Here is a 24,486-nt window from a genome sequence, read left to right as displayed (position 1 = left end):
AAGGAATCGTACCAACAATAGATGACAAACATTTGAGGGGACATTTTGTTTTTCATGAAGATCAGATTTTGTGTCCAGACTGTTCAACAAAACATGATAAAATACAAAATATTAAATTATCCAGAGTTTGTCCTCTTTGAGCCTGAAACACACAAGCAAACTACATTAATGTTGGTGATGTAATTTCCTTATAAATATTTTCCATATGTGCATCAAGATGTTTGCATATTGGCACAGAGAAGTTTCACTTTGACCCTTCTCCCAGTCGAGCCTGAACTTGCAGGATAAGTGGGCGGAGCTTCTGTTAGTCCGTGCAAAGGGCAAAGTTTCCCCTGTTACGTGAGCAGAGCCTTCCTGTAGCAGCAGCAGAGAAAACACATTCCTGCTGGACGACAGAGACAGAAACATTAAAGCTCCTTTCACTCAGGCTCAGAGGAGATGGCTGAGAGGAAAGCCGTCTTGTTCAACTTCTGGGGAGTTGCTGTCTCTTCCAGCCCTCGTGATGTTTTCCGCAGGTTGGAGGAGTTGCATCACCTGCCTGGGTAAGACAACATCTCTGCACTGTAAAAAATTACGCAATATGACTCGGTGTTTTAGGGAAACTGCGGTGCATCCTGCGTTAAAATCTCTAAAACCTGTTAAATAATCTGTCCAAGCAGGAAAGAAATGTGCCTGGAGTGTGTCGGTGTGGCAGAGGTTTGATGAATCTTATTAAAAGAAGAACACTGCTGTTACTCTGTAACACATTGTGCAACTGCAAACAAGATCAGACAGCAGGTTCTACATGGCCAAAAGTAAATGGACAGCTGAACCCCCGTGATTAATAGGTCCCTGCCAAAGATGAATCAGTCACATTGTTTTTGTGTTACAGGGATCACAGTTCACTTATTTTAAGCTCTGCCTTCTGTCTTAAATGGTTAAATATGTAGCACCATTCACATCTACCAAACTAGTAACAGTCACCAGCTTCCTTCTGGATTTTAACAGTTCAGTCCTCAGTAAAGCTGTAAAACTTCCCCCTGATGGCTCATAAAAAATGTGGGAGTAAATTTCTTTTTGGCAGCTTCCATCCATTTTAATTTGAGATGTACATCTGCAACAGTACTGTAGAATCTGGTTTACACAGATGGCTGCAAAGTTGTTAATAATTGTTAATCTGCTCCATAAATTTAATGTTCTATCCTTTAATCAAGCAAACAGTTTCTTTCTGGAGCTGCTTTGTGCACGGGGGCGCTGCCATGTAGAAACAGGAAAGGGACACAGAGTTGAAGGAGCACTATTGACCCGGACGTCCACATGTGGAAGACACTGAAACCCCAAATGAAAGCTGCTTTAGATAAAAGTGTCTGCGAATGAAGATGAGAGTAAGTAAAATACTCACTGTCCATTTACTTTTGGCCATATACTGTATCAGCTGTGCCACCCAATCAGGTGCAGGCTCAGCCTTCACTATATTTGCAGACTGAACTAGATGCAGATTATAAGTGTGCAGCGCTGGTGAAGACACAGTGTGTGTGAGCTGAGTCTCCTGTGGTTTCATTACTCCACACAAACAGCACTCGAACTCTGATCTGTGGCATCTGTCACATGTTTAACCTCCTTTAAAGCCACCAGACAGACTCGTGTTAATGTTACTGACTCATTCACGTGGACTCGCTTCTTTTCACGTCTTTCATCTTGTTTGTCTCTCTGTGGTTCTCAGTGGTTTTCTGTCCGCCGTGGCGTCCCGAAGGGACAGCGCCATGAGCCGGGCGGAGAGAGGTGAGGTGACCCTGTCTCAGGTGGGTGAGGTCAAAATCATCTCTTGATTTATTTGATGTCTTCTGTCCTCGCTGTTACTGAAGGTGACTGAACATGGAGGTGAAGAAGAGTCCTTGGATGGGCCCTTTACTGCCTCCTCCATCCTCTGTGTGTGTGTGTAGATGATCGCAGCCTTTGAGGCGGAGTGTGTGAAGGAGGCCCAGGTCAGGGGTGTGACTCTGCCGTCCGATTGGTCAGTCAGAGGCCTGCTGGAGGAGCTCAGGGAGGCGATGATGGACGTCCAACCAGCCGTGCTGAAGGCAGCCGCCGGTCTGCGTCACCGTGGTAACTATGCATCAACACATCTGCACGGGAAACACACACAGCTGTGGCGCCCGATGACATCACCAAAGGCTGATTCTACGCCTCCATCCCATCAGGGTTACTGACGGCCGTGCTGGCCAATCACTGGCTAGATGACAGCGCGGCTGGAGACGGTCCAGCCCGCCTTCTGTCTCTGCTGGGCGGCCATTTTGACCAGGTCCTCCAGTCCTGCCGCTCGGGTCACAGGGTCCCCGAGTCCTCCGCGTTCAGCTCTGCTCTGCGGCACCTGGGAGTGACATCGCAGCAGGTCGAGGACACGCCCACACACACACACGAGTGTAAATCCTGGTCCGGGACAGCGCGCTCAGCCTGTCGGTCTGATTTCAGGCTCTGTGGTTGGACGCAGATGAGGAAGGTGTGAAGGCAGCAGAGGGAGCGGGGATGAAGGCCGTCTTGGTGGAAAATCTGGCCGACGCTCTGGACAAACTGGCCGACTTCACTGGAGTTCAGGTGTGACCCGGAACTATTTGATCTTATACTGTCAGAGAAACAAAAAGCTAAAGAAAAGGTGATCTAGGAGCTTTTTCACTCTGTAACTTCTCCATCTTGTTGTTTGCATTTCATTTTGCTAACCTGAATCTTGACAGCCTCGCAGCATCACAGCTTTCCCACATTCATTCATTTAGCTGTTGTTCTACTCCACGTTTCTCGGGAACCGCTGCCCCCCATCATGACAGAATTTGCGTCTTTAAGGTAAAGAAAAGAGAAATGAGGCTTTAGTGCATAGAAGCTGGAACCGGCGGGTGATGCAGGAGCAGCAGCTGGTGCCAGAGGAAAGGTCATGTTGCTGCCTGAATCAGTCAGTTTGACCTCAGACAGCTGCTGCGCTAACATCAGCACGCTAACATCCACACTTCCATGTGTTTCAGGCTGCTGGAGCAGAGAGTCCTCCGCCCTCCTGCAGCCCAGATGAAGTGTCTCATGGTTACGTCACCATCGGGGTAAAGATCTGGATCGGGGTCAACACAGAATTCTCCTCCTGCTGTCTGTTTAGGAAATGATGGAAGTCAGACGCAGCTGAAACGTTGCTTTCTCGTGACATTAATGATAATTCCTCTGTGTGTGCGTCAGCCTGGTGTGAGGACTCATTATGTTGAAATGGGCTCAGGTCCACCAGTTCTGCTGTGTCACGGCTTCCCTGAGAGCTGGTACTCCTGGAGGTACCAGGTAACGTGTTCAGACTGGATTTCACCTGAAAGTTTGGATGTTGTACACGTTTATATATTGAAACTAAAAGCAAACACTCGTGTGCCTGAACATCCTCTCCTCTCTCTGGTAGATCCCGGCCGTGGCAGCAGCAGGGTTCAGGGTGTTGGCTCTGGACATGAAGGGGTACGGAGAGTCCACAGCGCCCCCAGGTGTGTGTGGGTCAAAGGTCAACACTAAATCGCTATTTTTAACGTGGAACCAAAAATCCTGCTCCTCTGAATGGAAACAAGTTTAAATTACAAATAATCAAAAGATAAAGTAAAAATGTTTCCATGAGAGTTAAACAGATACACGTATAATAGACAAAATGTAGTCAAATAAATGCAGAATCAAAAGATCAGCAGAACAGGTGCAGATCATACAGCAGGAAATAAAAATATAAACGTCCGAGGACGGTTAAATATCTCACAATAGAAACTAAACTTTATATATTTACTAAAATATGGCGACGACGGGCTGAAATATCTGGAGAAAAAGTCAAATATTAATCCAAGAACATGGAAATCTAGAGTTAAATTGTTGCGTGTAGGTTTGTCCAAATATTCCAAATAAGAGTTGATAATCATAAGAATCAGAACCCTGAACATGACTTTAAAAACAGTGACATGAGAAAACACGAGCACTTCAGCTTCATCATCGAGGAAATCTTTTTGTATTGAACCCAAATAATCATGTCAATAAAAACAATGAGCAGAAACGTGGACTGAGTTTGGCTGAACGGTAGAAGACGAGGTGACGCACATTAACCTGAGGCGGGACGATACGAGAAGAGCTGCAGGGAAGGAGACTTCACTTTCTGCAGGTCCGGCAGAGACCAGGTCCACAGTCCACGTGGAGCAGCTCAAAGACAGAGAAGAAGAAGATCCATCCAAACCCGCTCCAGGGATCAGCACACGTCCTGCAGCACATTGTTGCCCAGAGAGCTTTAATTTAATGAGGGGAGATGTCCACAAAGACTTTTCTCCTCCTTCAGTCGCTCTCACTCTAACATGTGTTTCCTTTCCCCTTCCCTCGCCTCACAGGTGCGTCTGATTCACCTCCTCACTTTCCTGTCAAACATGAAAAAGGGCTGTTCTGCACTTTTTCTCCTCCTTTCTGCTACTAAAACAATCTAAAAGCTGCTGCGTCTAATGTGTCTAAGTTAGAGGTTAAGAGGGTAAAAGGGCCTCGCTCACAGTCACAGAAGAAGAAACCTGAGAAGGAAAGGCTTTCTGAGCGAGAAGATGAGGATACAGCCATTATTCATATAGCCAGACAAACAGTATCAACACCTCCCAGATGATCAGAGGGACGTGATGCATTGCTGTAGACTAAATCCCCAACAGGAGAGAAAGGAGTTAAAACCAGCTCCACCTTCAACATCTCCAGCAGTAAAAGAGCTAAAGTTCATGTTGCTGATAAAACTTACATGCTTTTACTAAAGGAAGCTTTGAATGCAGGACTTTTACCTGCAGTGGATATTTTCTCCGTCTGGCGTCAGGACTTTTCCATTTTGACCTTTTACTGTGTATAAAAAGCATTTTACAACCAGCAGATTCTGAAGGTTCATGTTCTTACCTGGTTACCTGTCGTTTCTCCGCCGACAGACACAGAGGAATATTCTCAGGAGCAGCTCTGCCAGGTACAAACTCACCAACACACGCTCATCTTCATGGTTTCACTGAACAAAAGGAGAGAAACATTTACTGAAACACACATTAAGTGTTGAGGATGACTGCGCTGCTCCACGTGACCTCAGGGTTTTACATGTTTTTACATCATCGGAAAGTAAACAAAGCGTTTCCCAAAGCAAAGCCTAGTTTTTTAGCTTCATGAAGGCATTTTTTATTGTTCTTGGTCGACTTGTTTAAGCCTTTAATGGTTTAGTGTGACATCATGTAGACAGAATGGTTGTATTTAACCAGATTTAACCATCTCTCCCTCTGTTTGTTATCGTGTCACCGCCACACAAACAGTAATGCAGCTTACACAGAATAATATTAAAGGTTTTCTCTCTCTTCAAGGATTTAATCACATTTCTGGACAAAATGGTGAGTAATAACATATCACACGCACTCTTACCTCAGCGGCACAAATTTCTATTAAATGAAATGATGAAAAGAGTTGATGGAAGTTTGTTTAGTCCAGAAACAGTGACATTAATTTACAGTAACGTCTGAAAGTTTCTCTTCACTTTAGTTCAAAATAAACCTGCAGAGACTTTAAACTTGCTGCAGATATTCAGGCGATTATCTCAGTTTGTCGTCCGCGTCGTGTTCTGATGGAGAACCCAGATCTATAATATCTTCTCCAGGCGATACCTCAGGTCACCCTGGTGGGTCACGACTGGGGCGGCGTTCTGGTGTGGACCATGGCTCAGTATCATCCTGAGAGAGTCAGGTGAGCACACGCACAGGTTCAGGTGCGCCTCCCAGATGCTCGATGCTGTAGTAAAACCTGTTTGTTGTTGTGTGTGAAGCGCTGCGGCGTCTCTGAACACTCCTCTGTTCCCCGCCGATCCTTCTGTAACTCCTGCAGAGAGACTGAAGGCTGAACCCAGATTTGACTACCAGCTCTACTTCCAGAAACCTGTAAGTCTGTCTGCAGCATGCTAACACGCTGACACAGGCGGGACTTCAGATCAGTTCAGATCTTTGTTTGGTGAACACAACGATGGCTTTATATTTATACGACAGACGACACACGGCACGTTATATCGTGAGCCGACAGGCTGAGCTCTTTATTCCATTATGATGAGATCTTCGTCTGCTGTCCCTTTCTGTCAGACTAAAGACTGAAGCGGGGGGAAACTGTTAGCCTGGCTCTGTCCAAAGTTCAGAAGACAGCTTTAAAGTTCACTGACAGACACTTTAGATCTAGTTTAGTTCATCTGGACACAACCAGAAATGTGAAAAGGATCATTTAAATAAACCAAAGTATTTGTGTTTTTCTAGACGGCAGCTAAAGAAGACGAGCCAGAGATTTGACTGTGGGACTCGCATGACGATAGAGCTCTGGATCTGTCCACCTAAACGCAAAGTGTCCACCTGTGTGTGTTGCAGGGCGCGGCGGAGGCCGAGCTGGAGAAAGACTTGGAGAGGACCTTTAAGATTTTCTTTTCCAGCAGCGGTGAAGCGGTGAGTAGACACACACGCACGAGTCCAGTCCGCACAGGCAGAAAAATCCCCTTCGTGTCACATAAGAAATGTTGCGTTTCCGTCTTCAGGCGAAGCGTCCTGCCGTCAGCACCGCAGGAGTCTGCGCTCGAGGTGAGCCTCCACCCTGAAGTCTGAGCCGGGACTTCCTCCCGAATGATATTTGAAGAGCTCATTAAAAAGCCCGGCAGATACTGACACGTCCCGTTACAGGTGGTCTGTTTGTGGGTCTGCCGGAGCAGATTCCCCGGAGCTCCGTGCTGACGGAGGCCGACCTGCAGTACTACGTCAGCCAGTACAGAGAGCGAGGCTTCAGGTGGCTCAAAACAGGACACGGTATCTGTTCACAGGCCGCTAACATTTTCATACAGAGTCGATCACCGTCTTGTGTTTGGTTTCACAGGAGACCGTTGAACTGGTATCGTAACGGGGAGGCGAACTGGAGGTGGATGTGTTCTCGTCCCACTGCAAAGGTTCGTTACAGAGCGCATTATGAGACGCCAGCATCTCAAACAAACATTTAAGAAAACAAAACCAGGCTCTAAAACTGGGTTTCTACACATCCTGGAGTTCTGCAAAGCATTTTCAGCTCATTTAAACTTCTTGGAAACCGACATATCGTATCGTCCTGCTGGAAAAGGTTTAATGTCAGAATATAGGTGAACATCAAAGTCACCATCAGGCTGCTGGATTATCTGTCACAGTGTTTGTGTTCCTGCAGCAGCTGGACGAAGATCAGCTGAAGAGAAATTTACATTTGCCCCTAAAAAGTGCCGTCCCTGTTTCTGATGTTGCTGTATAAGTCAGGTTTCTGCAGGCTTAGTAGCGTCTGACTTCCTGTCTGTGGCCCTCAGCTCCGAGCCCGTCGCTTCCTACTGAAGACGGAAATCTTTAAAAACATCTCACAGATATTTAGTTGCGGTTTTGTTTCCTAAAGCAGCTGCTCACTGTGGTTTTTATCCAACAGACAGGAAGCAGTGCATTTGTTAGGGACTATTTTCAGCGGCGGATGAATCCACAGGTGGCGGGTTTGGGGCAGCAGGACGGTGTGTGTGGGACTGAGTCAGAATAAAGTACAGAGTGTGTTCATGGTGATGAAGGAACATGTGACCCAGTGCAGCAGAGAGGCTCACTGATGCTTTGACTTCAAGTTCAAAGACTGATTTTTATTTCCACTTTAGAGGAGTGAGATGCACAAAGAAAGTCTGTCTGTCACTGTGTGTGTGTGTCTCAGCTGCTGATGCCTGCTCTGATGGTGACGGCAGGTAAAGACCAGGTTCTGCTGCCGGCCTTCTCCAAAGGGATGGAGGACTTGGTGAGAAAAACAGCAGCGTCCTTCCTGAAGACAGACAGAGTGATTATAGATTATTGGAAATGAATCTGACCCGGTCTCTGTTGGTGGACTGCAGATCCCGAACCTGAGCAGAGGACACATCGAGGAGTGTGGACACTGGACTCAGATGGAAAGGCCAGCGGAGACAAACAGCATCCTGATATCATGGCTTAGAGAGACGCACAAGAAGGCTGGAGACGTTAAAGTGGCCCCCAAACTGTGAGGGAGGGGGGAGGGAGGGAGGGAGGGAGGAAGGAAGAGAGAGAGGGAACAGAGGGAGGAAGGAAGGAAGGAAGGAAGGAAGGAAGGAAGGAAGGAAGGAAGGAAGGAAGGAAGGGAGGAAGGGAGGAGGGAACAGAGGGAGGAAGGGAGGAAGGAAGAGAGAGAGGGAGGAAGGGAGGAAGGCAGCGAGGGAGGAAGGAAGGAAGGAAGGCAGCGAGGGAGGATAAAGAGGATCAAAGTCAGAATAAATGATGAACGAGCGTTTGTGTCTGATTGGAGCCAAATAAAAGTTCACTTCATCTTTGTGTCAAATCGATTATTATATTAGTCGATTAAAAGAAAAAGACTCGACAGCAACTTTGAAAATCAAACATTTATTTATCAGAAAAAGTTTTTCTCTGTTTCAAATCATTTCCATCTGAATATTTCACCTTTAGTTTTTCTACACTATAAAAAATGATGCAGTAATAAATAGTAACTTCATCAATTCTCTGAACGGCACTTTAGTGACTGTTTGACTCGGACATACCAAAATAAAAGCCTAGAAATTCAACTTACAATTTATCATTCAGCTTTATTTCACAAAATGAATTTCTATTTGTTAGAAATCCTTAATATCTTTGTTAAATTTGACTCAGAATATCTGAGAATGGATTAATTCTACTGATTAGTTTGAAGAACTACAATAATAAGATTATTATTTCAACTTTAACAACAAAGTGAAAAGCTGTAAGAAAGAAAGAGTCAGTGTCTCAGATCAAACAGCTCAGAGTGTTAGAAGGCTGCTCAGAAGCTCTGAGGTTGTGGGTTCGATCCTTATGAGGCTCAGTGACTTTTGAAGTCCAACAGCCAAAGTGAGAAGATAAAAGCGCCCGGAGAAAAGGTTCAGATGTGAAGGGGACTCGGCGGCGGCGTGGGGTTCGATGGCGACCGCGAGGCGCAGGCGGCGCAGCGGTGGTTCGAATCCCGCGTGCGGCCGGGTACCCGGAGCCGGTCCCGCGGCGTCGGGTTCGGGAGGGGGCCGTGTCCCCTCCCGGTGTTCTGGAGAGGTAGAAGCTGGGGGTTATGGAGCGGGAAACAGGAAGTGGCTGAAGTTTTCCTGAAAGGTGGAAGATGACCGACAGCACAAGGTCTTTATTGGTCCAGAACAGGTGCTGCTGGGACTCGTGGTGTCAGCTGTCCTCCAGGTGCAGCAGCTGGAAGCGAGTCTTCAGGGCGTGTCCCCAACAGCCTGGAAGAGACAGAAGAAGAAATGAGTCCACAGGTTTGTGACAAGTGAACAGTTTGAAAATCCATCAGTGAGTGAAGCTGCAGACAAGAAACAATAATCAGAGTGTTTCCATGGAGATGATGATGTGAAGCAGCGGTGGAAGAAGGACTCTGAACATTTCCCTAAGCAAAAGCAGCAGCGGCACAGTGTAAAAGTACTGTGTTCGAGTCCCAGTAACAGTATAAAGCATCCTTTATATAGCGCTGGCTATCTGAAGCTAACATGATCCATCAACATGTGATAGTTACTGTGTGTTTGTGTTAATAATGTGCAGAGTGAGTAAAAAGTGCAGCATTTGGCCTGAAATGTAGTGGAGTCCAGGTCTAATGAGGTCCAGGTCAGATGTAATGTCAGTAATATCAGTGTGAGCAGTGGATCAGTAGAATCTGAAGCTGATACAGTAGCAAGTGTATTTAGTGTTAGTTCATTTAGTGTGAGCATGTGAAGAAGAAGAAGAAGAAGAAGAAGAATGTGCTGACCTGGTCTGAGGGAAAGGCTGCTGCGGGACTGTAGAAGGAAATCTGTAGAGTGAGGACATGAAATATATTCAGATGGGACATGACGAGGTTTCAGCCAAACTATCATGAGGAGCACCAAGTAGAAAGTGAGTGTGTGTCACCATGAGAAGGTGGAAATGAAGCGTCAGGCCGTTCATCAGTTTCAGCTGCTGGAAGAAACAGAAGAAAACAACATGAGTCATCTTCTCGTTTCTGCTGGATTTAGTTTTGTTATCCGTCTGTCGTGGTGTTGGACTCCAGGTGAAGGTGATGCTCCCTCTCTGCTGCTCTCACTGAAGGGCCCAGGACACTTGTTCTCCCTCTCCTTACTGATGGAGCTGCACAGACAGAAAAGACCCTCCGTCACAAAGCTGACGATGCAGCAGAAGAATTATTGTGATATTACAGTACATTACTGGGGAATTACAATCTTTTGCTGTACATCATTACAACAAGGCCCTGTACTTTTACAGTGTGTACTGTGAAAGTAATGTACAAGTTGACAATAATTTACTGTGAATTTACAATGTATACTGTGGAAGTCATGCTAAAATTGTCCAGTAACGTACTGTAAAAGTAATGCAGATGAAGCTTCCATTTACTGTGAATTTACAATCATTGTACAATTAACCCCCTACCCAACAAACAACTCTGAGGTAAATTCAATGTTAGCCCAATGGCATATTTATTAACAAATATTTTTCAATGTGCAGCAGATGCCAAGAACTTCAAGAGTTCAAGAAATTCAACTTTCTAGTCATAAAAGCCATCTTAAAATGCAGAAACTATGATGCCCACTCAAAGTCAATAAGTTTCCTCAAAAGGGTGCTCACATGAGGGTTCATTGTTGTCCGCTTCGTGGTCTTTGAGCCTCTTTCAGGATTGATGCCCAGGAAGCACCTGTTAATAAGCAAAGATAGTTTCAGTTTTAAATAGACTTACAGTATGTATTGCAGACAGCATTTATCAAGGTGCGCTTTTTGCTGTGCTTTTTCCCCACATCAAACCCTAATAGATTTAAAATCCAAACTTGTTAGATCGTACTCTCACCATAATTTTTTTTAGCCACTTTTAGCCAAGGTGCCTCAGGTTAGGTTTCCCTGAGGCAAAGTGGTTGATTTTCTACTATGAGAGGCCATATCAACGTAGGCTACTCAAGGTTGAAGACGTAATAGCTGCTGAAGAAAGCAGATACTCCGTGTAAAGAAAGGGTGTGGGCCCATCACGACATGTCCCTCGATGGATATAAGCCATCCAGAGGGCTTCATCATGTCACCTGATATGAACAGATACAACATTATGTGTTATGAGCACTTTGCGATCTGCTTAAGACACAAAGGGCTATACAAATGTAATTCTTATTATAATCATAATTATTATTATTTATTGTGGTCATGTAGATTTCTAGAATGAAAAGAAAATAATGAGTTGTCGATAAATGTCGATACTAGATCAAAGTAACATTACCTTGAATGATCAAGCAGGGGGTGCTGGGGAGTTCTGCAGTATTGACGTCCACAGCAGTGGCACATGGCTGTAGTATAGTTAACACACAATAGCATGGATTTAGGATAAAGGATAAATATTGTTCATTGGTCAGAGGTAGTAAATCATGCAAGGTAAATGTTGATAATGTAATCATACATTTTGCATTTTAAATATTTGAATAAAAAATCTTACATCAACTTCAAGCATCAAACTCTCTTTCGGCTCTTTGAAGTACAACATTAGGAGCAGCAGGATGCAGGCAGCCTTGTCAGAGTCTGGATCATAGCAGGCCAGAACATCACGGATCTTGGGGTTGTCCAGTGTTGCACAGTAATCCAGGATGGTCTGTCCTCGTCGACTAATTGCCTCCTGTAGCTTCTGAAGGACATCGACGTCCGTCAGGAGGCCAAAGTGTGACAATAGGCATTTCTGAGAGAAGAGAAGAGAAGAAGAATTCCTGTTTGATCTCAGACATCGCTGCAGCAGGCACTTTGGTAAGGTATTTCCGCAGGATGACGTATGTCTTTTCCATCATTGGTTCCCTGCCCCACTCATTCCTTCCTCTGTGTATATAGACACAATTTGGTCTTCCACCTGACACACCTAGGAGTGGGCATCACAGGGTAACAATACTATTGGGGACGGTTGTAGCTCAGAAGTTGGAGCAAGTCGTCTCATGATTGAAGGGTCAGCAGTTCGATTCCCTGTTGTGACTGTTTAAATAGACCCATCCCACAGATGTTATGTTACAGTGTAATAGTTTTGTAAACACAGGTGTATTTTATCAAACTAATTAAAGGGATATTCCACCATTTGGGGAATTAAGCAATACCACGTATAGCTCCAGTCTAGCATAGATCATTGGATCGGATTAGACCATTAGCATCTCACCCTCAAAATGACTAAGATTTCCGGAATTTTTCCTATTTAAAAGTTGTCTCTTCTCAAGTTAGAACGTGCGATAAAACTAGCGGAAAATGAAACATGGCAATTTTCTAGGCTGATTTGACATGGAACTATACTCTCATCCTGGCGTAATAATCAAGGAACGTTGCAAACGTACCATGGGCGCAGTGATATTACGCAGCACGTGAAAATAGTCCCCGTAGAATGCAACGGGGACTACTTTCAGGTGCTGCGTGTTCCTCGGCAGCCTCTGAATACTGCACATGATGCACATCTATGTTTTCTGGAATGTGAAGCAAAAGAACATAGTTACACACATTCTCAGACACATGCTCACAGCCAACGAATTTACAGTTGAACATTGTGGATGCATGTTAACTAGTCACCTACCTAATCTATTTCTCCTCACTCTTAGCCTGACACTGAACAGGATGGACCTGGAAAGAAAAGAAAAGAAAAAGGAGAAATTACACCTAGGCAACCAACAATAAGAATTTCAGTTTGAATGCAGATTATGATAATTGATTTTCATTTAATTTTAGCCGTATGTCAAAAATGATAGTGGTATATCTATAGTGTTTTTTTACTGTAGCACTTTGAGATTGCTCACTCAATGTAAAGTGCATTTACAACTTTTACAATTATTATTCATTCATATCCCGTTGTCGAACACGACATGAGACTAACTTACTCCAGTTAGCTCAGTCATGTTGTAACTAGGATATCCGCTGGAAAATTTTTTTTTCCATGGACCTGGATTGTGCATTCCGGATGAGCATGGAACCGTGAATGAGAAAGTTCTGGAGAGTGATTTTGTGTTGTTTGAATCACTATCTTTTTTTGACGGTGAATCACCGTTTGAATCACTAAGTTATTAAAGTTAACAGCTAACAGTTAGCAATGCTAATCTATGATAACCTTGACTAATTACAGAAATGTGCACACATAAATAGTAATGTTTGTCCCATCATTGGTTTTATAAACTTTACAAACACCAGATTTGTCTAAACGGGGATAGTGACATGAAAAACTGTAGCGAAACTCTCCTCATTACTAACATTACTACTATTAGCAAATGCTGTGAGAGAACTTTCAACAATTCCGGGCACTTGCTAACAAAATGTGAACTGAGTCATGCGATAAACGTTTATTTGAAAGTAAATATTATTATCATATTAAAATAACATGGGTGTAAGTGCTGCATGCTGCTCACATTCTCCATTCAGCCCGGAATAGAAGAGGGACACGACAGAGCCTTCAGTTCAAAACAGTTGAGTTATGTCATGTGACTTCCAAGGGCACACAGTAATAATACTGTTTAATGCTGTGAAATCCTTAATTTTTTCACTGTGTTGCTGTGATATTACAGACCTTGTTGTGATATAACAGCAGGTTTTAGATTGCAAGATTTTACTGTAAAATAAGAGTTAAATGCTGTAAAATCCAAGGATACTGTAGTTTTTACAGGTATTCATCGGGATATTACAGGGAAACTCATTTACAACAAGTTACTGTAAAATAATACTTTTAATTATTGTGAAATGCTGGTAATTTCTAACAGTGTTGCTATAGTTCAGCTGATCTTCAGTCACATCCTGTTTTTATTCCCACTTTGTTTTTAAACTCAGGCTTTGCTTTCAAAATCTTTGATCTGCGAATATAAAATATCGCAAGAATAATGGTCAGTGAAACTGTCTTTAAAGTCTCATTTTATAAAAAAAATTATAAATAGTGCAGTAAATTTAGTACTGATTCACATGCAAGTGGAGACATAAGGGCTCAGATTAGAGTTCAAGTTCAAATTCAAGTTTATTTATTTTACATGACAACAGCAGAAAAAGTAAAAAATAAATAAAATAAATGTCACTACTCAACTCTGTTTGAAGGCCAATGAATAAAGATAAGTCTTTAGCAAGGATTTGAAAGTGTCAGGAGTTTGGGCATTTCTTATTTGAAGAGGTAAAGTGTTCAGCTACTGAGAAGGCTCAGTCACTGTTTTTAACCTGGATCTGGGGACATCGAGGAATTTTTCATGAATACTAAAATCATCTAAAAATGATCGAAGTTGATTAAAAACCACTCTCTAGGAATTGTCCTTTTATTGAAAAGTGGTTTAGAGCGTTTCTCCGTCAGTGAAGCACCACAGTCCAATATCTCAGTGCAAGTACAATCAAAACTGCAGTTAAAGGGTTAATTGCACGCACAGGTAGAAATCTCCAAACAGGGGAGAGCCACAGTAAATAAGACAGGTAGATTCACTTATGGTTACACATAAACCATACGGCAGCACAAGATCCAGAATATGTCGGGCCGGTGACAGCGTGAGATTAAAAGAGTCAAGAAGATAAGAAAATCTTTAGCCAGAGGTTTGGATTCACAGCACACATGTTAAAATCACCAATAATTAAGAAGTCATCATATTTCAAAGCAAGTCTGCAAAGTCTTGAATAAAATCCTTGTTAAACTTACACCACCGCACATAACACAGTTTTAACCACAAGTAACCAGAATTTCCCGACAACGAAAGACAGATTTGAACACAGACGCCCTGAGCTGAGAAAGTGACAGCAGGGAGGAAGAAGTTCAGAGAATGGAGTGAACTCACCAGCATGAAGCCAGGTTTCTGTCAGAAACATAAAATCTCCACACAAAAGCGCAGATAGCTAGAGAAATGACAGCGAACACAGAAGTGGGTTTCAGAAGCGAAAACTGAAAGAACTTCCCAGGTGTTTCAGATTCAGATTGTGATTGGCCAAGAGCAGAAAGGCCCTGCCTCCCGGCATTTTTTCAGATCCTCAGTTGATCAACCTGTAAAACAAACTGATACACTATGAGATTCACCCTTTCATAGGAAAGTTTAAACATTTTAAAACCTTATTGCCAACATATGTGTGATAGGCAATGAAATAATCACAGAGAGAAATAAACACATGGACTAAAAGATAAACATATCAGTCAAGGGAAAGAGGTTAAAACAGTTAAAAAGATTTATATACTTTAAAACAGCAGATTTCAAAATGCTCACACCAAAGGCAGGCGTCTTATCCATTGCAGCATCACCACCCCTATAAAATATTGGGGATCTATTTTGTTTATTTATTTACATTTCAGTGAATAAGGAAAAAAGCTAAAATTGAAAAAGAATCAGGACCACTTGAGGTATTTACAAACCAGAGATTTAGAAATTTCCAAAAGACAACACCACAGTGGGAAAACAAATTCGCAATATCTTTAAAAAATAACATGTAAAAGACACTTCTGACCAAATACTGATATGTATATTATATTTTGCAAGATGGAAGAAGAGGGTGACTTCTTGTTTATTTTATTTTTTTGTTGTGTTGAGTTTTATGTGTTTGTTCTTTAAAAGAAAACTTTATAATAAAAGTGTCTTAAAAAATGTTTACGTTTGTGTTGGAGATTTTCACCTTTACGACAAATACATAGCGGTTCCAAATATCGGCCAACTTGACTACTAATAATCAGTATCAGCCTTGCAAAAATCCTATCAGTCTCCCTGGTCCTGACCTGAGAAAGACAACAAACACTCACAGTAACACTCTGCTTTTATTGGAACAAAATAAGTCAAAACAACAAATGACAGAAGGTAAAAGTCAAAGAAATTTCCACCAAATAAGGATCAGTGTTGGGAAAGCTACTTGGAAAATGTAGTGAGCTAAGCTACTAGATATACAGTGCCTTGCGAAAGTATAAATTTCGTTCCACTTCATGATTGTGTCCCACTTGTTGTTGATTCTTCACAAAAAATTACAGTTTTATATCTTTATGTTTGAAGCCTGAAATGTGGCAAAAGGTCGAAAAGTTCAAGGGGGCCGAATACTTTCGCAAGGCACTGTATATCTATATGTACATCTATATATACACACACATTAATAATAATAATCTTTATTTTTAAAAAACAATACAAGAAACAAAAGTCACTTCAAAACACAAAACATGCACACATATATATCTATATCTACATACATGTATATACCATCCATCCAACCTCAACCGCTTATCCTGCGTACAAGGTCGGGGGGGGGGGGCTGTAGCCAATCCCAGCTGACAACGAGCGAAAGGCGAAGTACACCAGGTGTGAAATATCAGACAGAGAGGTTTTACTTGAAGGCCCCGTACAAAAGGTGAGTTTCCCAAACACCTGAACGATTTCTGTAACTGTACAGACTCAACTGATCTGTTCAGCAGTAAGAATGTTTCTCCAACAGGAGGAGACTCTCCCTCCTAAACAGAACACAGAGACACTGAAGAACCAGAATCCCAGGACCCGAACCCAAAGCCAGGATAAAGAGGTTCAGTGAATGTGGTGTTGAAGGTGTGGAGGTGGATCAGTGTGTCAGAGGAGACTCTGTAGAAGGACAGAGAGCCAGCAGGACAGTCCACATACACTGCTACTCTGTTAGAGACAGAGGAGGTGGAGGAGGAGGAGGAGGAGGAGGAGGTGGTTGTTCTTCTGTTATTGTGCCAGACAGAGTAACCATCACGATCAGAGCAGCTCAGACTCCAGGACTGATCGTTCAATCCAAACACACAGTCTTCTCTCTCTCCTCTCCTTCTGATTCCTCTGTAACTCACTGATATGTTAACGCTTTTTCTCCATTCGACCTCCCAGTAACAGCGACCAGTCAGACCATCTCTACACAGCAGCTGAGGACACTGGTCAAACCTGTCTGGATGATCCGGATATGACATGTTCTCTAACACACATGTCGCCTTCCTGTTGTCGTCAGACAGCTTGATGTTTCTGTGTCCTGTGTTTGTGTCGACTGTGAGTTCACAGGAATCTGATGGAGAGAACGAGACACAATACAGCTGCAGTTATTGATCTATCATCTGTTCATTGATTGACACTTTGATGATGACTATAGCATTTAAAAGTCTGAAGATGGTTGAATGTTTGCTGCTTTGTTTTCATGAATCAAATGAAAAACACACTTACACTTCCTCAGACCTGGTGTCAACCATCGGACTCCAGCAGGCTCCACCCTGAAAGAAGAGAGGGGGTCAGACCAGCATCAAACATGGAAATTACATTCCTCTCATACACATTTACACAATACGTTCATCTGCTTACCCCCGGTGACAAGTTAGCCAAACACTAAAGTTAGCTTGGTGTTCCTTTATGTCAGTCAGTTTATAAATGTTACAATGTGTGTGTTAATGTACGCCAACATTTGTTTGATATGTTAAGGTAAAGGCCAGAAACTGGACAATCAACCAGGAGAGCGCTGTTCATTTTCCGTCCACACAATTATTTTTGAGTACCTGAGATTGGCCAATATGTTTTCCTGAGAGTTAAACATGTCACTGTTCTTATATAATGCAAAAACATGATAAATCATAATTTGCTCAATCATTTGTTTCCAAAAACTTTGAGACCAAAATGTTGCTGCATAACAGGAATGACCCTGTTATTATAAATAATCAGTCTGGACTAAAACCAACATAGCTCTAATCATCTATTATTACACATGTTCTTCTTGTTATATCCCATATGTAACTGTGCATCATGTGTTATTTCTCTCTGTGGCCATTGTAAGTGTAAATATTGTAAATAAATGACTAAATATCACAAGAGCAAAGCACCCTTGTTAGTGTCTGCACATCTCACCTGTTCCTGACTATGTTCCCTAAAATTATTATACACTGATAAAGGAACAGTCCAACATTTTAATAAATACATTGAATGAAGCATCTCAAAAGTTCGAGCAGAGGTTTAATATAATAGTATTACTTTACATTAAAATAGTATATAAAAAATAGTATAATAAGTGCTGTGGAGTTATTGGAAGGTTTATTTTTTTTCTTTGCATGGCCCTGGGCTAGCAGTTTTCTGCTTCCAGGCTTTGTGCTAAGCCAGTGTTGGGAACCCATGCACCTCACAGATGAAGTTGTTCAAAGTAATGGATTCTGTTGGGCCCTGTTTGCTTTCTATTTTTAATAGCTCCCTATCTACTGATTGTGTTCCTGACTTTTATAAAACTGCTTGTGTGAACCCAGTATTAAAAAAGCATGGTCTGGATCCCTCCCTCCTTCAAAATTTTAGACGAATTTCCAAATGACCTTTTATAGCAAAGATTTTAGCAAATATTGTGTCCAAACAACTGCTCTGCACACTGGGAAATAAATATTTTAAAAGTTTCAATCTGGTTTCAGGAAGTACCACAGCACTGAGACTGCCCTGCTTAAAGTCACCAATGACCTTTTAATGTCTGCTGATGAAGGTATGTGCTCAGTCCTGGTACTCCTGGACCTTAGCGCTGCTTTGACACCATTGATCACAACATCATGTTAGACAGAGGTACTGACTGGGGATATCCGGTACTGCCTTAGAATGGTTTTCATCCTACCTGTCAAATGGGAGAGTCTGTTTGTCTGAATAACTGTCTCCTCATTCTGTCCGGTTAAATATGGTGTGCCTCAGGGGTCAGTCTTAGAACCCATTTTATTTTCCCTGTATTTGCTTCCTCTTGGACACATTGTCCAGAAACATGGTGTCTCTTTTCATATTTACGCTGATGACACAAAAATGTACCTGCCCGTCCACAGACCCTGAAATGCTTGAAATGAGTTCACTTACAGACTGCCTCTGTGATATCAATACTTGGATAATATAATTGGATGTCAATTAATTTCCTCCTGCTGAACTTAGCCGAAACAGAGATCCTGGTCATTGGGTCCCAGCAAATGGCAAAGCAAATACTGCCATCTGCTGGTTCCCTAGTAGATCATATCAGCCCTATTGCAAAGAATCCTGGCGTCTAATTAAACAGTTGTTTAAGTTTTGAGCAGCACACCACAAAGTTTGTGCAATCATGTTTTTTTTTAGCTTAGAAATATATTAAAAATTTAATTTTAATTTTAATTTTAAGGACACTCAGACCATCGTACACGCCTTTATTTCACCACGCCTGGATTACTGCAACAGCTGTAATTACCTGTTATATCTCTGACCTTTTAGTCTTAAACGCACCAGCATGTACATTGAGATCCTCATGCAGAGGTCTGTTGTCTGTTTCAGTCTCGACTGTAAACTAAAGGGGACAAAGCGTTGGGGAGCAGGGGGACAGCCTGCCCGAGGAAATCAGAGCCATGTATATCTTATTTGTTTGAAGTGTTTGCTCTTGTGAAATCACTTTGTAACATTGTTTTGAAAAGTTCTTTATAAATAAATATTAATATTATTATTATTTGTAATTAAGCAGCACAACTCCGTCTCCCACCATCTATTAATAGTGTTTAGTATTTGTATTTATAAGAATTCTGAATTCATAGTTTAGTATATCTTAAAGGTTCAGTGTGTAAGATTTAGTGGCATCTAACGGTGAGGTTGCAAATTGCAACCACCTGTCCAATTATGGTGTTTCGATAGCAGCAAAAAATATAAATACTTTGTTGGCGGTGCTGAAATAGATCTCAGTCATGGCAGCAACAGTTACTCACATAATCTCTTCCTCTTTAGCCAATAAAATAAAAGCGCAAGAAACTTGTTTTCTATAATGCAGTATTGGAGTTGAACTGAGCTTTTACTTTGAAACATTCTGAATGGCATTAAAAGAGTCTGTAGCTGCTTGACACACAAGTGCCATCAGAAAACGCGATTACCCTGAATGTCCTCTGCCTGGAGATACTGGGGAAATGAAAAAGCGTCCGTAGGTTGATGGATGAGGATCAAACACCGAAACACAAACAACGCAGCACGGGCCATAATGTGAGCCTGAGAAACAGTTGGTGCAAAATTAATTTGGTGAAAGATGTGGGATTGAACATACAACTCTCGGGTTGCAAGTGACAAAACGTGCTCCGTAACGCTGTTTGTCCGTTTTGGCTTACTGTAGAAACATGATGATGCAACATGGCGACATGAACAGGGGGTGCCTGCGGTTATGTAGATATAAATGGCTCATTCTAAGTTAATAAAAACATAATGGTTTATTAAGTAAGGTTTATACACCACTGAAAAGATAGTTATGGATATTATATTTCAATTTTCTCTTGTTGAAGAGTGGTACCGTGAGGTGAATTTTAAGTTATATTATCCTGTTCTCCTTGGAGATCTCCTACACAATTATCTCTATTTTATGTTAAGCGTTTCTGTTCTGAGCAAAGAAAAAATGGCTTCCTTCATGTGTGATTGTTCATATCCTATTGAAAAAAAGACACCCTTTTCCAGGAAAATGCCTAAAATAACATACCCAAAATGAATCAGGAATAATTCCTGGCCTAGATGCATAATTCATGAAAAATATGATATTTTCATCCTCGCCAGGTAAAAAAAAAGCTATGTTTTAATGCAATAAATCATCAAAACCATCATAAGATAGTTCTAATACACATAGAATGCAATTGTAACTGTAAATTAGATGAAAATAAACTAAAATACAACAGTTATACAATATTTTCAAAATATACCAGGCGAATGTCCATATTTTGGCAATATTTACTGTTTAAATGTTGACTTTTATTGGGAGATATCTTTAAAACACTATTTCTGTCCATACAACCAAGTTCCAAATAACAAAACATTGAAATTTTGATAAAAACAGTGAATGTGAACAACATTCCTGTCACCAAAAGCACACCCAGTCTTTACAGGCCTGTAGACTGACAAAGTTCCACAGTGATGGGGGGGCATCAATCAATCCGACTTGAGCAGACCTTTCATTTGGTACTCTGCATGACTATGTATCTCCCACAGGTTGGCCAGAAAAAGGCGAAAAACACTCATATCCAACATTAACCAAAAATACCTCCTCTATCAGACAGTCTGTGGCTGCAGCAGGCCTCTTCATACCTGAGAGTGTCCAGTCTGCAGTGTGGATCCTCCAGTCCAGCAGACAGCAGCTTCACTCCTGAGTCTCCTGGATGATTGTAGCTCAGGTCCAGCTCTCTCAGATGGGAGGAGTTGGAGCTCAGAGCTGAGGCCAGAGAAGCACAACCTTCTTCTGTGATCAGACAGCCTGACAGCCTGCAAACATACAAAACAACAAAACATGAACCCTCTGTGAACAAGAGGCAGTAAAGTTTTTCTGTTTGTTAGTTTTTTGTTCAGGTACATTTTTGTTCCAGATGAAAATTTAAAACAAATCTTTAAAAAAATGTATTGTGTTATTTAATATAACAGCAAACACCAAAACAACGAACAACAGAAAATCACAATAAATTTTAATGTAAAGTAATTCTCTGAGTCTAGAAACAACTGCCAAAGTTCAGGTTAAGGTCCTTGACAAGTCATATTAGCAGACACAATCCTACACAAGTTAGTTGTTTATCCACTTATGTGAATCAGTTTTTAAATAGCCATCAATTGAGTGGGTTAATCAATCCCAACCTGAGCGTTTCCAAAGTACAATGTGGACTCTCCAGTCCAGCACACAGCAGCTTCACTCCTGAATCCTGCAGGTTGTTGTTACTCAGGTCCAGCTCTCTCAGACTAGAGGACTGGGAGCTGAGAACTGAGCACAGAGCTTCACAGCTTCTCTCTGAGAGGTTACAGCCACTCAGTCTGGAGAAGAAATACCATTTGTTTTAAAATGTTGAGTCTCAAAACTACACTGTATATAATCTCTTCTCAGCACATGTTAAAATCTTTGCTGTTTGACTTTGAACATGTTGGAGATGTGGCAACTAATCTTGACTGAATGAGGAATAAACAGACGACCAGTGGAACTGTAACCCTAGCTCTCAAAGAAGAGGAGTCACTGCGCATGTGTGTAGTGGCAGAGGAGGAACTAGGCCCAGACGATTTTACCTAAATCAAAATCACGATTAATTAAACATTTCACCTGGATTCCGATCATTGGATGATTATTTTGTTTTTGAATGTTTTTTTGCTCTCATATTTCATATGCTCTACTATTAAAGCTTGGGTTCATTTATTCACAGATTTCACAAATCCATTAGGCTATCTAAATATTAATTAATAAGGTAATATAAACGTGCACATTACAGAGAGTCGGTTCATCGCCGCTGCTGATTTATGAGAGCTGCTACTAAAACTTCACTCGATTATTAAAATCAATGCAGAACAAATGATTTTCCCCGCACATGGTGTGAGCACGGTAAATCAGGCTTTGCTAGCTTCTTTTCCTCATTCATCAAATGACATCTACGTGACAGGTGTTGTTATAAGAGCAGCGGAGTCACATATTGAACTGCAGTGTGTTTGGGTAGCGAGTGAGTGTCAGAGAGCGAGCGGCTGAAAGCGAGAGTAAGTTCTCAGTCTGGCAGTAAATGTACAGTGTAGGTCACAGTGTGTTCCTTAATAAAAGTCTGTCTGGGTTTCCACAACAGCTGGAAAGTGAAGTTTTACTTTTCAATTAATTGTCCAGCCCTTGGAGGAACTTCCTGTAGAGATGAAAACCCTGCTTTACTGGTGTTGTGCAGAGTTGTCTTCACCTCGCGGGACATTCGGATCATTTATCACCATTGATGAACCACACAAAGATTATTATATCAGTTTTAGACAGTTACTTGAAATGAACCGCGATGTGCGGCACGCAAAACTCTGCACAAGACCGGTGAATAGCAGGCGAGCAGAGAGAAAATGATTAACAATAAGCCTCAGTTTATTTGTAGTTTAGAGTGTAAGTTACAGTGACTATTAAATAGAGACTGCAGCTCTGCAGCTTCTCAAGATCAAACCGTGTGTAACCCTCGCTGCTCACAATCACCCTGCACAAGCACGTACATGATTCGACTATAGGCAGGACTTGACAATTCTGATTCGGCTATATATAGTTCATATTTCATTCTGAACAATATCTGAATTACAACAAAATGCAAGCTACACATGATCACAGCTACTATCTGAGTGGTTATACAGACTCAGGCTGGCGAGACATCACTAACTAAATAAATAAGGTATTTATTTTTTCCTCCTGTTGAAAGATAGCAGAGTATTTATTGATGAATAAATCTCACTTACAGAGCTTTCTTGGAGGCTCTGACCACTGGCAGCAGCCTCAGAAGAGCCTCTCTGAAGCAGAGAATTTCTTCAGGTCAAACACGTCCAGATCTTTTTCTGAAGACAGTAAGATGAAGACCAGAGCTGACCACTGAGCAGGAGAGAGTTTATCTGTGGAGAGTCTTCCTGAACTCAGGACTGTTGGATCGGCTCCACTAGAGAACGATCATTCAGTTCATTCAGACAGTGGAACAGATTGATGCTTCTCTCTGCAGAGGGAATCTCTTCGATCTTCTTCTTGATGTACTTGACTGTTACCTGATTGGTCTCTGACTACTTCCTGTCTGTGTCAGCAGGCCTCGTAGGAGAGTCTGATTGGTCTGTAGTGAAATTCCCAGGAGGAAGCGGAGGAACAAGTCCAGGTGTCCATTTGGACTCTGTAAGGCCTGGTCCACTGCACTCTGGTAGAACTGTGTCACTGCAGATTCATCTTTTCTTGTTTCAGACTTCTGGGAGGTTGATTGTTCTTCTGCCAGCAGATTGACACCAGAGTTGATGAAGGTCAGATGGACATGAAGAGCAGCCAGAAACTCCTGAACACTCAGATGGACGAAGCAGAACACCTTGTCCTGGTACAGCCCTCTCTCCTCTTAAAGATCTGTGTGAACACTCCTGAGTACACTGAGGCTGCTCTGATATCGATGCCACACTCTGTCAGGTCTGATTCATAGAAGATCAGGTTGCCTTTCTGCAGCTGCTCAAAAGCCAGTTTTCCCAGAGACTCAATCATCTTCCTGCTCTCTGGACTCCAGTGTGGATCTGTCTCAGCTCCTCCATCATACTTGATGTTCTTCAGTTTGGACTGAACCACCAGGAAGTGGATGTACATCTCAGTCAGGGTCTTGGGCAGCTCTCCTCCCTCTCTGGTCTTCAACACCTCCTCCAGAACTGTAGCAGTGATCCAGCAGAAGACTGGGATGTGGCACATGATGTGGAGGCTTTGTGATGTCTTGATGTGGGAGATGATTCTGCCGGCCTGCTCCTCATCTCTGAACCTCTTCCTGAAGTACTCCTCCTTCTGTGGGTCATTGAAACCTCTGATCTCTGTCACCATGTCAACACACCCAGGAGGGATCTGATTGGCTGCTGCAGGTCGTGTGGTTATCCAGAGGCGAGCAGAGGGAAGCAGGTTCCCCCTGATGAGGTTTGTCAGCAGCACATCCACTGAGGTGGACTCTGTAACATCAGTCAGGATTTTAGTGTTGTGGAAGTCCAGAGGAAGTCGACACTCATCCAGACCGTCAAAGATGAACACAACCTGGAACTCTTCAAACCTGCAGATTCCTGCTTCTTTGGTTTCAGGAAAGAAGTGATGA

General features: G+C 42.3%; 3 protein-coding genes and 1 long non-coding RNA gene across 10 annotated transcripts in view; 2 read left to right on the top strand and 2 right to left on the bottom strand.

Annotated features, from left to right (window-relative positions):
* LOC119916213 (NLR family CARD domain-containing protein 3-like) overlaps positions 1-24,486 on the top strand; it is a 795,320-nt gene that overhangs the window by 709,301 nt on the left and 61,533 nt on the right.
* On the top strand, positions 335-8,038 carry LOC119901935 (bifunctional epoxide hydrolase 2-like). Of its 6 annotated transcripts, none has more exons than XM_038717844.1 (18): positions 335-542; positions 1,703-1,781; positions 1,923-2,085; positions 2,181-2,371; positions 2,452-2,574; positions 2,994-3,065; positions 3,196-3,291; positions 3,404-3,482; positions 4,920-4,954; positions 5,337-5,363; positions 5,627-5,712; positions 5,792-5,903; positions 6,375-6,449; positions 6,539-6,581; positions 6,681-6,783; positions 6,871-6,940; positions 7,702-7,782; positions 7,877-8,038. In XM_038717844.1, exons 1-18 carry the CDS (start codon positions 439-441, stop codon positions 8,021-8,023), a joined length of 1,686 nt encoding a protein of 561 aa, XP_038573772.1. In that variant the 5' UTR covers positions 335-438; the 3' UTR covers positions 8,024-8,038. The 6 variants fall into 6 exon arrangements, with proteins under 6 accessions (XP_038573772.1, XP_038573689.1, XP_038574111.1 ...); XM_038717934.1 differs by adding an exon at positions 1,194-1,364 and having other exon boundaries at positions 398-542; positions 6,681-6,940; XM_038717761.1 differs by having other exon boundaries at positions 6,681-6,940.
* On the bottom strand, positions 8,460-11,716 carry LOC119916935. 2 transcript variants are annotated; one of them, XR_005447198.1, is made up of 6 exons: positions 11,470-11,716; positions 11,257-11,323; positions 10,840-11,065; positions 9,912-10,689; positions 9,772-9,813; positions 8,460-9,253 (listed from the first exon to the last, which is right to left on the bottom strand). It is a non-coding gene; the product is annotated as an uncharacterized LOC119916935 (long non-coding RNA). The 2 variants fall into 2 exon arrangements; XR_005447189.1 differs by having other exon boundaries at positions 9,912-11,065.
* The window catches only part of LOC119896748 (NLR family CARD domain-containing protein 3-like), a 172,154-nt gene continuing 163,799 nt past the window's right edge, over positions 16,132-24,486 (bottom strand). The window contains exons 5-8 of the mRNA XM_038710202.1: positions 21,536-21,709; positions 20,999-21,172; positions 17,144-17,190; positions 16,132-16,988 (exon numbers count right to left, since the gene is read on the bottom strand). Of these exons, the coding sequence (XP_038566130.1) occupies positions 16,429-16,988; positions 17,144-17,190; positions 20,999-21,172; positions 21,536-21,709 (955 nt within the window). The 3' untranslated portion in view covers positions 16,132-16,428. The remainder of the gene's footprint in view (positions 16,989-17,143; positions 17,191-20,998; positions 21,173-21,535; positions 21,710-24,486) is intronic.

The sequence above is a fragment of the Micropterus salmoides genome, unplaced genomic scaffold (genome assembly GCF_014851395.1).
Source record: "Micropterus salmoides isolate LMB-PRFRI ecotype aquatic unplaced genomic scaffold, ASM1485139v1 Ms_hic_scaffold_1, whole genome shotgun sequence".
NCBI classification, from domain to species: domain Eukaryota; kingdom Metazoa; phylum Chordata; class Actinopteri; order Centrarchiformes; family Centrarchidae; genus Micropterus; species Micropterus salmoides.
This window is presented reverse-complemented; position numbering and strand designations above follow the sequence as displayed.

Excerpts from the sequence above, each read along its gene's own strand:
- LOC119901935 (XM_038717761.1), top strand. The coding sequence starts at position 439 with ATGGCTGAGAGGAAAGCCGTCTTGTTCAACTTCTGGGGAGTTGCTGTC. Across the intron at positions 5,364-5,626 it reads TCACATTTCTGGACAAAATG|GCGATACCTCAGGTCACCCT; the intron begins GTGAGTAATAAC and ends TATCTTCTCCAG. Across the intron at positions 5,904-6,374 it reads AGCTCTACTTCCAGAAACCT|GGCGCGGCGGAGGCCGAGCT; the intron begins GTAAGTCTGTCT and ends TGTGTGTTGCAG.